This window comes from Cheilinus undulatus, linkage group 9 (assembly GCF_018320785.1).
Source record: "Cheilinus undulatus linkage group 9, ASM1832078v1, whole genome shotgun sequence".
Taxonomy (NCBI): Eukaryota; Metazoa; Chordata; class Actinopteri; order Labriformes; family Labridae; genus Cheilinus; species Cheilinus undulatus.
The window spans coordinates 16,762,284-16,775,846 of record NC_054873.1 but is presented as its reverse complement, the minus strand read 5'-3'; the positions used below and the strand labels follow the sequence as shown (position 1 = coordinate 16,775,846).

General features: G+C 39.0%; 1 protein-coding gene across 1 annotated transcript in view; it reads left to right on the top strand.

The window, feature by feature from the left end:
- The window catches only part of LOC121514450 (A disintegrin and metalloproteinase with thrombospondin motifs 20), a 138,564-nt gene that overhangs the window by 62,437 nt on the left and 62,564 nt on the right, over positions 1-13,563 (top strand). Inside the window, exons 13-16 of the mRNA XM_041794557.1 lie at positions 5,451-5,596; positions 6,402-6,583; positions 8,532-8,668; positions 11,162-11,279. Coding sequence (XP_041650491.1) covers positions 5,451-5,596; positions 6,402-6,583; positions 8,532-8,668; positions 11,162-11,279 — 583 coding nt within the window. The remainder of the gene's footprint in view (positions 1-5,450; positions 5,597-6,401; positions 6,584-8,531; positions 8,669-11,161; positions 11,280-13,563) is intronic.

Sequence of the window (13,563 nt, the reverse complement as noted above, 5' to 3'; positions counted from 1 at the left end):
GTGCATTTATAAGCGAGGTGGTTATCCCTATTTTGCACACAAATGGTAATTGCATACTTTTGTCTAATGGCAAATATACTTTGGTGACTGTAAATATGTGTTGGTCGTCTATGCAAGTGTAGTCAATATCAACAGCTAGTTTTTGGCAATAGCCTTGCTTGAAAGGCCTGCTGCTGATAAAAACACTACATCTTATGAGTTATTTTCAGTCAACAAATGTAAGCCTGATCATTTTAATCTCCACCATCTTTTAAATAAAAATCTCAGTCTTTAGCTTTGTGGACAACTAGCTTAGTCAACTAAACAGTAATAACAGCTAGCAGAAACTTCCCTCTGAACAGCTTTCGCTGACTTAGACATTAAAAATGATAGCCTTTTTAAGGAATTATGCTCAAAACAGCGACATATAATGAAAAGCAGGACGCTAGTAGTGTCAAAATGTTTGTCTATGGACTCAAAGACAATGGTGAAATAAGTTTCAACTGTGAGAATGACATTTATTCCAAAACATCCTGGTTGTCTGCTTTCAGCACTATGTAACTTTGGCAGTGGGCTGCGGTTCTCTCCTGAGAAATGCTTAAGGCACTGGTTCAAACACAAGCCCCTGACAGCTGTTAAAGGATTTTATAATTAATCAGCAACACCTATTTTCATTGATTATCAAACACCAAGTGACAGATAGACATTAACAACAGTTACTTTTTATAACAGAGGACAGAAAAGAGTTAAAAAAGACCAATTTAATGCTGCTATCTCTCTCTGCTAATCATGCGGTAACTGTTGAGTATTTCCTGTCATATTAAGTTTACTGATATGCTGTCAGAAGTGGCCAAAGGAATTTTAAATGGTAGAAATAAGGCTTAGTATTAGGTAGACAGTAGGTAAAAAAAAGTTCATTATAGCCATTGTTACCAAAGGAATATGTTCTAGTGCAATTTTAATAAGACAAAGACGTCTCAGCTGCACAGAGCTGATGATGAGCGAGAAAGACCTGACCCTAAAAGTATCTCTGAAGTGCACATGAATGGAACAGCTGATTGGACCAAACCACTCATTCTCTCTAATGACAACCCTCAAACTTTTGAGGAAAAATATGCAGGAAGAAGAGTTCACAGACGGTGGATAAAGGGCACAGGAAACAGAGTTAGGAGACAGGTTAAGAACTGAGGTCATTCAAGGTCACGGTTGCATCGTGTTTTTTTGTCCCTCATTTACCATTCCCTCCTTTTTGTCATTTTTCTTCCCCCTGTCCTCACACCCTTTCAACACAAAGGAAAGAGAAAAATGGAATGCATGCCTTCAATGAAAAATCCAGGTATAAATCCAGGTTATAACAAACACTTGGGCTGCAGGGAATATCTTTGCTCCATGGGCTCTAAACTTCCTCCCATCTCTAGTTTCAGTTATTAGACACTTTAAAGTGCATAAGGCCTTATTGAAAATCATCATCGGTGGTCCATGTTGAGCCATTTTCACACATAGCACCAGATGTTGCTGGTTTGCAAACTGTTTTTAATTGTGCATTCTTGATCGGACACAAGGCGCATCAGAAACATGGACGCAAATGGCCAATAACAGGCCGAGTGAACTCTGAACCCTGAGCCATGAGAAAGACAGTGCAACATGAAAGGTGATGCCTTTTGGAAACGGCCGTGTTAAAAGGAAAGGGCTGTTTAAATCGCTCCTGCACCTTCTCATTCGTGCTATGATGTATGGCTTGGGTTCAGAAATGAGGTGCTCTCTGCAGCAGTTTCCTGGCAATTACAGGGCGCTCACTTCCAAAACCAGGCAGCTGTGGAGCTCAGAGCAGATGCTGCTGTTGTCAGATACTGTTCCCACTGTGGGCTTTAGCATGTTGGTGACTGGTCTCTACAGCTGAGCTGGTTCATCTTGAATTAGCTTGTTTGTGTGAGATTTAAGAGCAAAGAGGCAGAAGTGGTGTAAAGTGCTGTGAAAACGTATTTGCCCCCTACCTGATTTCTTTTTTCACATATTTGTAACACTTAAATGTTACAAATATGTGAAAAATAATAACTTGTTCTACCTGCCTTGGTGGCAAGGCAATGCAATGCAAATGCAAGCAAGCATTTGCAATTACTGGCAAAGAGTCTTTACATGACTGTGGAGGAATCTTGGCCTACTCTTCTATGCAGGGACATTTCAATTCAGCCACACTCCAGGCTTTTCAAGCGTAAACAGATATTTGTCTTAGCTCTGACTAGGCCACTCCAAACCTTCATTTTTTTTTTTTTTGTTTTTTTTTTTTTTGTAGATTGGAGGAAAAGGCCAAATCAGTAAAAAATAAGACCTTTCATTCAGCTACCTTGTGCTATCAGGTTCTTTTATTTGCCATTATATCAGCTCAAAATGCTCCAAGGATGCTCCATTGCGTACTGCAGTAAAAATTTAACAGGTATTTTCTTTCAATTTTTCCATATATTTGTATTCCTATCATAAAAACATAGCTGTAACTTTTGGTATTAATGTTACTGGTTAGAAGTTGTAGATTTTACAAGTCTTATAATGCATGAAGATAGTCTTTCAAAAGGTCTTGAAAAGTAATATACCCTGTCCAAGTTTTCTCTATTTGTGGGTAATGGCTCTCACCGAGGTTTGAGAGCCCAAAAGCCTTGGAAATGGCTATTTAACCCTTTCCAGACTGATAGACTTCAATGACTTTGTTTTAAGATCTTGATTTTTTTAGATTGTTGCATTATGTGTTGCTTTTTGAGATCTTTTAGCCCACTTCACTTTGTCGGCACTATTAAAGCGGTATCTTGATTCAACAGGTCTGGCAGTATTTACACCTGGGTGTGACTAGTGAAGTTGATCTTAGCTTTCCAGAAAATTCATCACAGTTAATTTATTATTTTAAAAGGGGGCCAATTACTTTTTCACATAAAGCCAAGTAGGTTTGGATGGCTTTTTTTTCCCATTAGCATCATTCAAAAACTGCATCTTGTATTTACTCAGGTTATTTTTGTCTGATATTAAAATTTGTTTGATAATCTGAAATGTCTAAGTGTGACATAAAGGGGGGGGGGGGTTCTCACAGCACTGTATGTACATGAATTATGTTCAAAACAAATGCATGTTGATATATGTGTATGCACAGCCTGGTATGAGTTGGTGAGTCAGCGTGTGTCTTTGCAAAATTCCTAATTTGAAACACATGCTAGTCACAGCTGGACAGGTTTCTCTCACAAGACCTTCAAATGTCTCACCACATTCCCAATTGAGTTCAGATTCAGACAGTCCTTCTAGGAAAGGCTCTGCCCGTGTCCTTAATGCTCGTTTGAGCTTCGCCAAGCCTGACTCCTATCTCACCCAAGGGTGTGTTTGTGCACTTTGGGAAAGAGAGGCTAATTGGAATTGAGCGTGGCCCCCAGATGCCTCCAGACTCTGAGCAATCACTCTCACACTTGACACACATTCACACATGTGCACACACATCTCTGACACACACAGTCATGTGCATGCTCACACTCACACATACATCATCTCACACAGATGTTTTTTTTTTCCCTTCCACTCCCCCTCCTCTTTCCTTCTTTCTTCTTTTCACCCACATCACCTTTTCAAGCCAAACAAAATGGTTGTAAACACAGGGTGCCAGTGAGGGGGAGTGGAATGCCTCAGAGGCTTACACAGGCTTTGGTGCTCTCTGACAGACAGTCCGCCTTGTGTTTGACAGTTCCTTGGGTGCTGCTGCCTGGTCGCACTGTGGTGGTCCCTGTGTGGCCTTTGCTGTTTCCTATAAGGGGATAAGGGGGATGGGTGGCGAGGGAGAGGATGTATAGAAGTGATGCTCAGGTCTTTAAGCTGGGGTGAGGGAAAGAAAAGAGCAGGGAAGGAAAAAAATCTTAAATAAAATTCCTGAAACTCTTAGTTCGGTGATGGAGGATGTTGCTCAACGAATAAGGACAAGCACCTGTTCACCCTTTTTCCTAGTGTGGAAGCGATTTCATCTCATGTGCATGTTTTATCACATTCCTTTCTGTGCCTTTTATTTGAATTGTTGGTGCTCCAACTGCATTATCAGTGCCTTCAGTTTGCATTTACAGTGGAGTCAGATGGAATCAAAAAAAAGAAAAGGTCCTTACTCAAACCAGGCTAGGATTACGGAAATGTTTGTGGCTTGTTTACTTTGTACCCTGCAGCTGTTAACACCTGTCTGTCATTGTGCGCAGACTTTACACTCCATCATTAGACCTGCAAGTGTGTAAAACACAAACTAGGCCGGGGTAGGTGCCAAATTTCCTGTATGCTTACATGTGTTTAGTGCAGGTGTTCACCTAAGGGAATGGCTGCAAGTTGTAAATGTATGTAAATGTAGGAACTGACCACATTAGAGATGACTTTGATTGATATACTCCCTGGTTTATTAGCACAATTATGAGAATCCACTGAAGCAGATCTCACACAGGTTTGTTCTCAGTTTTCATGAGTCTTTCATGAGATTTTTTTTTATCTGGAGTAGGGATTGAATGTCTTTGGCTTGCCTTTCTAAAACTCAAAATAGATTTGCATGAACTTCACAAACCAGCAAAAGTTTAAAATGTAGTTGTCTTGACAGATCATCCTCCTTTATAGGCTTAAAAAATGTGCACCTGAGTTGATTAAAAGCCAAACATGGAGGAGGGAGTTCCTGATGCAAAGCCAGTAATGAACTTTCTTCCTCCTGTTATCACAACTCTAGAGTTTCCTTATCACGGTGCCACTGCTCCCCCGTGCCTGTGTGCCCGGACGGCTGGGCTTCGTACCCAGACAGACGCCTTCTTGTCCCGCATTCTTTCAGCGAACAGGACCCTCCGATATCTTAGTCACCAGGAAAGGGATTTGGTTACACACAAAAGGGAAATGAGCCTGCCGTGCTTTGCTTATGAAAGCAGTGTTAGCACTTCTTGGCAAAGGTTGGTTAGTGGGTACACACAGTGTGATACCAGGCGCCTTGTTTGCTACACTGTAGAGGGTTTACTGTATGAAATGAAGGTTTTCATGTACAATATAAGTGAGGACATCTCAAATTTTTTCCTTTCTATCCCCATTAAAGTGATTTTTCATTATAATAAAGACTTTAATAACTTGGCTAACAATTAGTGTTTCAATATGTAAGTATAGCAACCTTCTCATCTTACTTTACTGTCTTCCATTTACTCTACTTCTGCCCAATCCGTGTTGTTTCCTCCTTTTCCCATTTCTCTTTGGACAGCTGGAGGTGCTGGACGCCTTCCAGGAGGGTAAACAAAAGCGGAATTAGGATTTCTTTTTAGATTTAGTCTGAGATCCAAACAGAGGATTAAGACGTCAAAGAGGAACACCACTCCCAGCTGTGCGTGCACTAATTTTACCTTGTAGAGCCATGTCTGTGTTTGTCCTCAGCACTGCACGAGCTGCAGTCATGCTTTTAAACATGACCTGTACGTCTGTCTCTGTCTCTTCACATGCAGTACTGCAGACATGGGATGTGTGTAAACAAGGAGTTAGACCTGCAGCCTGTCCATGGGGAGTGGGGTCCCTGGGGGCCCTATAGCGCTTGCTCGAGGTCTTGTGGTGGAGGAACCCGCAGCACGCACAGGGAATGCAACAAGCCTGAGTAAGAGCAACGAGAATAGTCATGACCATGGAAGTTAAAAACTTATATGTCAAACCAGTGAGAAGTAAGAAAAAGAAAGCCATGCCTTAAAAGGATTGAGTGTGGATATTACTGACTATTTAGTATATTAGTCTGATTCTTTTGTTTTTAAATATATATTTGGGCTTTTTATGCCTTTATTTAGAGAGGAGGATAGTGGAAACAGGGATGAGAGAATGGGGAAGAGACATGCAGGCAAGGAGCCAGGGACTGGACTTGAACACAGGTCTTCCAAGCTTGAGTTCAAGTACAACCTTTTTATCTCTTTCTCACATCAGTCCCTACACTCTCCCTGATTTTCTGCATTATTCGCTGTCATGCCCTCTTTAAGATAGAGGAAAAAAGTCAAAAAATATATCCTAAAAAACTGAAATTAAGCTTTTAATAAGCTAGATCTTCCTGACAAGTCATGATTAACATCTTAAATCAGGATAATTTAAGAAAAATAGACCTGAGTGTTTGTAATGAGTAGAACTGGCAATTCAGCAACATTACTTGAATTTCTGAAAATACGATTTTGCATCTCACTTCAAGGAACTGTCTTGCAACACTGGCAGCCATTTTCACTCTTATAGGTAATTACAGCCTTATGTGGCTTATATTAAGTGTTTTTTTTTTTCAAATAGAAATACACTTGCCAAAATCTGAGTTTTTTTCACTTTTAACAAAGTGAGCAATGAAGGCATATCTTGCAAGTCAAACAAAGGCAAATGAGATCTTTTTTAAAAATTGACTGTTGTCTTGTGATCCTCCTGTGCTACTTCAGGCCCAGAAATGGTGGAAAGTTCTGCGTGGGTCGCAGGATGAAGTTCCGCTCCTGCAACACTGAGCCATGTCCGCGAGGACGGAAAGATTTCCGCGAAGAACAGTGCTCTCAGTTTGATGGCAAGCACTTCAACATCAACGGTCTACCTCCCACTGTCCGCTGGGTCCCCAAGTACAGTGGCAGTAAGTAATGTCATAACAAAATGTTTATTTTAAAATGTTTTTCAGTTCAAAATCCATCATTAACGTAAAACATCAGCCAATAATCTTCATCCAGTGTTTTTAAGACAACTTTTCACAATTTTCCATATGATTTAAAGGACTTCACTGTTTGAACAGCTTACCAATTCATATTAGAAACTGCACCAACTTTAATTTTTTAAGAACTAAATTTATATTTTTGATTGGACCAGTTAAGCCCAACATTGTCTTAATTATTGTCTTGTCATAATTATCCATTCCACTTTTTTATTAGTTCAGTCAGGTCCACTTTGTCAAGAAACACATGATTTGCAATTAGAAGTTTTTTTTTTTATTAGCAGTCATTGTTTTTCTGTTATTGCTGCTATTTATATTTGGCAGTATGGCTGTTCTACAATCCCCTGCTCTTCCATTTACCTACATGGAAAGCATCAAGAGGAACAGTAGACATTCCTGCCTTTCCTGCGCCTACAAAGCCTAAAGCAGGGAGAGAAACAGCAATAAACCCAGAGCAGAGCAGGCATCAACAACAACAGAATGACATTGATTAAGTCAGAAGCAGAATAAAGGAGGAGCTGGGGTGGAGGAGGGTTTAAAAAAGCTGCTTGCAATGAGTAGCCAGGCAAGAGCAGTTTAAATATGGCAGCATGAGTGTGATTAGCCAGTAGCATGCTTAGAGCAAATCAGCTGATCTCACACAAGCCCATAGGGGTTTCTCTTTGGCTTCTCCTGCACATTTCTTTAATTATTATTTGAATTCCAAAATACTGATTCACTAAATATATTGTATCTCAGGCTTTTTTTTTTCTTTTTTTTTTTTTTGTTCACATTTGTAATCAAATAAATTGAACAGAATAAAATTAAAGAATTTAAATCAAACAAAGATATTTTGGTAAACTAGTGTTACAGTGTGTTTGGTGAATTTTATTTAAATGTCATTGCAACTCAGATCTAAGGAAGTATATTTTTCTCATTTCTAGACAAACATATCTCATTACTTGTATAAAACCCACATTAGCCCAACAAGCCCAGATAAACATATTTTTTCAAGATGTAACAAGTAAAAATAAGCTTTATTTCTGCCTTTTTGATCTTAAGATAGGTGATTGTCCTGAATTGTCTTTTAACTGTGCCCTATATTAAGTGTAATTAGATGTGTTCGACTGGGAATCGGACAAACAGACTTCCTAAGATCAGATTTTTTACCATTTAGCAAATATGGTGAGCAAAGTTCTCCTAACGAATAACCTGGCTTGTGCAAACTTTATATGCAAGAAGTTTGCATTGTGTGCAGTAGGGATGTAGAAGACAAGACGTTCAAAAATGAGATAAAATATCTTTTGCTTTTGAGATTTTACTAATGATAGGGGCATATAGCTTCCCTTAAAGACACATGCATGTATGGTTCAGGAAAAGTCCACATCTGTGTGTCTCTCCTCTGTCATACTTTGCATTCCCTTGACCAGAGCAGCCTGGGGTGAACCTTGAGTTAACACTAAACAACAGCATAATTAAAGCATCACATAGGCTCATATGAACCCTTTGGCAGCTCTCCATTATGCAGCCGTATCTCATTCCCCGCCATGATGGCCTGCACAGCTACATGCGATTACCATCTGGCAGAGACCACCATGTCTAAGTGACTTCAAGTGATTCATTCATTTAATTGATGCTGTGCAAGCAAACAGGCCAAGCCCTGCAGCCAGTGCACTGTCAGATACAGAGTGATTCATTCAAACAATGGATGAAAATTTGGCTGCTATCTTGTGAGAGTCAGCTGAACTTTTCCATTCAATTTAAAACGGGAGAAGATCAAAAAAGTGTTGTGTTAAGTTAGTTTCATCCTCTTATTTAGCAGGATTTATATCAGAGAAATCTCATAAAACGAGTGAGCTTTATTCCAAGTTCTAATTTTTTGTTCTCCCTCCAGTACTTATGAAGGATCGCTGTAAGCTCTTCTGCCGGGTAGCTGGGACTACAGCATACTATCAGCTGAAGGACCGCGTCATCGACGGCACACCATGCGGGACGGACACTTACGACATCTGTGTTCAAGGCCTCTGCAGGGTAAATCTGTCTGTTTTGTTATGAACTCATACAAATTCGAGCGTCATCTTCTACGTCAGCTTTGTCTGAACTCAGTCTCACACTATCAGGATGTAGTACATCATGTGTTTATGTGGGTCAAAGACATACTTTGGCTGTTGCAGAAAAACAAAATTCAACAGTCAGCCACAATCAGACTTTGAGCACAATTCATATTTTGTAATTGGTGAAAAGGATGCAGTTTTTATATCCAGGCTAGCCAAAGTGTAATTCAAAACAGTCTTACAGGTTTTACAAGTTATTATGTTTTTCATAAAATATGATTGAAACAATAATCAGTATGTTTCTACTCACCAAAGTAAAAATGAAAAATGGAAAATAAACTGACAAAGTTACACAAGACTGAGGATAAAAGAACAAAACAAAAAAGGAAAGATTAGGGTCACAGGGTCACATTTGAAATCAATTTGGAAAAGTTCAAAATTTTAAATCTCCTTAAGAGTTAGAACCAAAATCAGGTTTACTGCCAACTAAGTTAACCCTGAAAAGGCATTTGAGTTGGTCCTTTTTGTGCAAAAACAAATCTTTTCAAACTCATTTGTCGGCACCTTAAACATGCCGTTAAATGTAGCATTGATAAAAATGCACGGACTGTCCTTGTACAGTTGTACTTTGGTTTTTTGTTCTCCATTTTGGCAAACAAAGTGAGGAACATACAGTCATGTAAAAATATTTTAGGCATGTATGGCGCTTGGGATTCAGCACAGGGCCCGATGGCAAGGGGGTGCAGGGCTCAACACGTCATCACACGACTGTTGATCAGCAGCTAAGGTCAAGCTCCATGGTATCTCTTTTTTCTAGGCCTTTTCACCCCTGGTAATACACCTTGGGACTGCCTGCAGTTTTCAGGCCCTTGGGACATCCACAGCAAGACCAGGAGCTTTAGCAACCCTGCTACCCGCCTAGACAGTACTCTAAGCCACTGGTTCCCAACCTGTGGTCTGGTCTGAACAGATTATTTTCCTATGCTCCTGGTAAAATGCAAGGACATCCAGAGCAAGACAGGGGTTGTGTCAATCCTCCTTCCCACCTGGTGGTTCCCTCAGGCAGCTTACTCACCACATCTATGCATTTTTAAGCCTAAATTCTGGGCCCAGTCATGCCTAAAAGTTCTGCACAATACTGTGTGTGAAGAGAAAAGTCAGGAAAATTTCAAGGGAAGCCTGTCTTGAAGTTTTCCAAAATTTTAAGGAGTGTTAGTAGACGCTCATGAAAAACATCTTGATTGGTTGTTTGGTATTCAGTTATCAAGTAACTACTCAAAAGAGCCATAGAAAATGTAAAGACATTTAAAGTTCATTCCTATTTACATTTTACATTAAAGATTTGTTTTGGGCATTGAAATGGCAAAATACCATACCATCATTTTTGTGGTTTTCTTTGCACATTGCACATTTGCACTTTTTTTTTTGCATCCACCCAAGTTATTTAAACCGGTTGACAATATAGAACAGCAGCTGCAGCTTCTCTCTCTCTCTCGCTCTCTCTCTCTCTCTCTCTTTCTCCCTCACACTAAAACCCCACTTTAAGCACAGTGAACACAATGAATTGCTCATGTGTTCTGTAGATATCAACCATGTAACAACATAGATAAAAGCCAAGATTTGACATGACACATGAGTTTGTGCAATAACTCAAATAAATATCTCTGTGGGGGAAGATGGAGACAGTTTTTCTTTTCTTGAGGGAGTGAAAGAACCAGAGAATCATCTTCACTCCTTTTTGTCTTTGCAGTGTCTTGAAAGGCATCTGAAATAACTTTGTGGGCAAAGACCTTTACTGTGGCATGCACGCTGTTTGCAGAGAAGGTGCTGGTAATATAAACAAATGAAGAAGGAAATTAGCCACGAGCTAAGAGACTAGCAGTGCCTCTGTAACAGCTTTTCTCCTACAACTATAAAAAAAAGGCCTTTAATAACAATGCTATTTACTTTGTCAAACAAATCTTATGGGATACTTGAAAAATTAGTGTAAGAGTCCTTCCCAGACAAGCTGCTTCTAAAAACGGAAATATGGGAGCAGGTTCCTTTTTGAGAGCTTTTTTGAATTTTTGTTGTTGTTTCAACGTTTCATAAAAGGCAAAATGTTACCAAATGGTGGGAGCTAAAAGACTGTCTTATTACTGAGCTGAGACAAATAATCCTGATCTCGCAAAAGCTCCTGAATTTCCCTCACTCTGAGCGAAGCTGGACAGAAATAAATAAAGTAATGCTTTGGTTTACTATAAACATCCCAGTCAGCTGATTGTCTTTAATGCATGCCAGTTGCCATGTGTGGTCTCTATGGTGCAATCGTGCCGTTGTATTTACAATTGTTATCAGCATACATTCAGGGCCATCAACACAAAGCTTTAAAAGTTGCCATTATGTATCCAAATGCCCTAAAACAGATAAAAAATTCTGTTAATACTATGTCCAAATAGACTATAAGTATATCTTCTCTGTGCTTTTTCAGCAAGCAGGCTGCGACCACGTTCTCAACTCGAAGGCCAGGAACGACAAGTGTGGGGTCTGTGGCGGGGACAACTCATCTTGTAAAACTCTGGCTGGGACCTTCAACGATGCTCAGTATGGTGAGTTGTGCTGCTCAGATTACTAGGTAATCTGCTAGGTACACTAAAAGATGCCTGCTCACAAATAAAGGTGTGGCAATCGGACAGTGTGTGCAGATAAACTCTTTGATACATAGTAAACATGGTAGACTCCATATGACTGACATCTTGTATTCTTGTTTTAGGCTCTGATGTCATGCCTGGTTATGTTTAAACATACAAAGCTTGATTTTCTACAACAATGCGTGCTTTAGCCAAATTTGGGAAAAATGCAGAACAACAATTTCCACAAACACTTTGGAAACTGATTAACTCAGCGATCTCACTTCGTCAGGTCTTTTTTGATAGCAAATGCAAAACTGACATCACCCCTTTGAACTGTCCTTAATGCAGCGCTCAAATCTGAGCCAAATGCTGATTGCATCCAATCCCTTTTAGGTCTGGGCAGCAAAACAGAAGAAGCATTAGCATGAAAGCCCTGGGTGTAGTCTTCGTCATGTTTACTTTGTATAAGTTTGGTTCTCAGTGTCTCTATCCAACTGTCTGAGGAACCAACCGTTGAACAGAATCAAACTTCACACCACCTTAGTCTGGGTAATCAGGCCTGTGCTTCAAGAAGAGGACACGAGTAGGAGTGCAGCCAGGGTGGGATGTCTCTCTGCTCCTGGGCCTGTGTCTCTATCACCTTGTCTTTTGTTCTTTTCTGTTTCAAGTTTATTTCTTTGTGTTGTCCCTTTGTTTCTCTGTCTGATTCTTGTCTTAAAAAGATATTTTTCCATCTCTACCAGAGCAATGAAATTTACAGAGTTGCAGTGATTAATCAATAAGATTTACCATTCCCAAAGATGAGCAATTTTAACAGTCTATGCATCATTTGGTCCAAAAAGCCCAATATTTGTTGGTTCCAGTCTTTCTTCCATTAATTACAGTAAATGGGGAGAAAGAGAATCGAGAACATCCAGAAACAGAAGTTTAAACAAAAACACACAAAAAAAGATTTAAATATGCCAACTGGAACCTACATTTACTTTATGGTAGGTCTCCTGTCACTGTAAAAGAGGAGACAATAACATAAAGGTCTTGCAAATGTAAGACCAAATGTCTCCAGGTTCGGAATGAGATCCTGCCCCAGGTGGAGGAGTTTAAGTATCTCGGGGTCTTGTTCACAAGTGAGGGTAGAATGGAACGGGAGATTGACAGGCGGATCGGTGCGGCATCGGCAGTGATATGGTCTCTACATCGGTCTGTCGTGGTGAAGAAAGGGCTGAGTCCAAAGGCAAAGCTCTCGATTTACTGGTCGATCTACATTCCTACCCTCACCCATGGTGAGGAATTGGCGCTATACAAACAAAGAGATTGATTGATGTTTGTTTCTGTTATGATACTTTACTTTAGGTTACTTCATGTTACATGACTTTACATTACAGTGAGTTACTTTACTTCACTTAACTTTACGTCACTTAACTTTACATTGTTATTTTACGTTACTTTATGTTACATTACTTTACATTACTTCACATTACATTACTTTACGTTATGTTACTTTACGTTATGTTACTTTATGTTACATTATGTTACATTATGTTACTTTACATTACATTACTCTACTTAAGGTTATGTAACTTTACGTTACTTTACGTTATGTTACTTTACATTATGTTACTTTATGTTACATTATGTTACTTTACATTACATTACTCTACTTTAGGTTATGTAACTTTACGTTACTTTACATTGCGTTACTTTACGTTATGTTACTTTACATCATTTTACTTTACGTTATGTTACTTTACGTTATGTTACTTTACGTTATTTTACTTTACGTTAATTGAATTTATGTTACATTACATCATTTTACATTACGTTATTTTACTTTAGCTTATGTTTCTTTACGTTATGTTGCTTTACGTTAAGTTACTTTATCTTACATTACTTTACATTACTTTACTTTTGGTTATGTTACTTTCCGTTATGTTACTTTATGTTACACTACTTTAGGATATGTTACTTTACGTCATGTTAAATTACTTAAGGTTACTTTAGGTTACTTTACTTTAGGTTATGTTCGTTTGCTTCATTACTTTATGTTATGTTACTTTATATTAGGTTATATGGTATGTTACAATACAAGTATAAGCTGTGCAACAGTTGACATAATCTTTGTAAAGAAAAGATAAGAACATGATATAAATGAAAATGCAGCATCATGTTGGAAGTTTAAAAATTGAAACATTTAAAACAAGCCAATCAAATGATTGTCATCAACGCTTTCAGTATCCTCTAAACACTTATTATTCACTCCTTT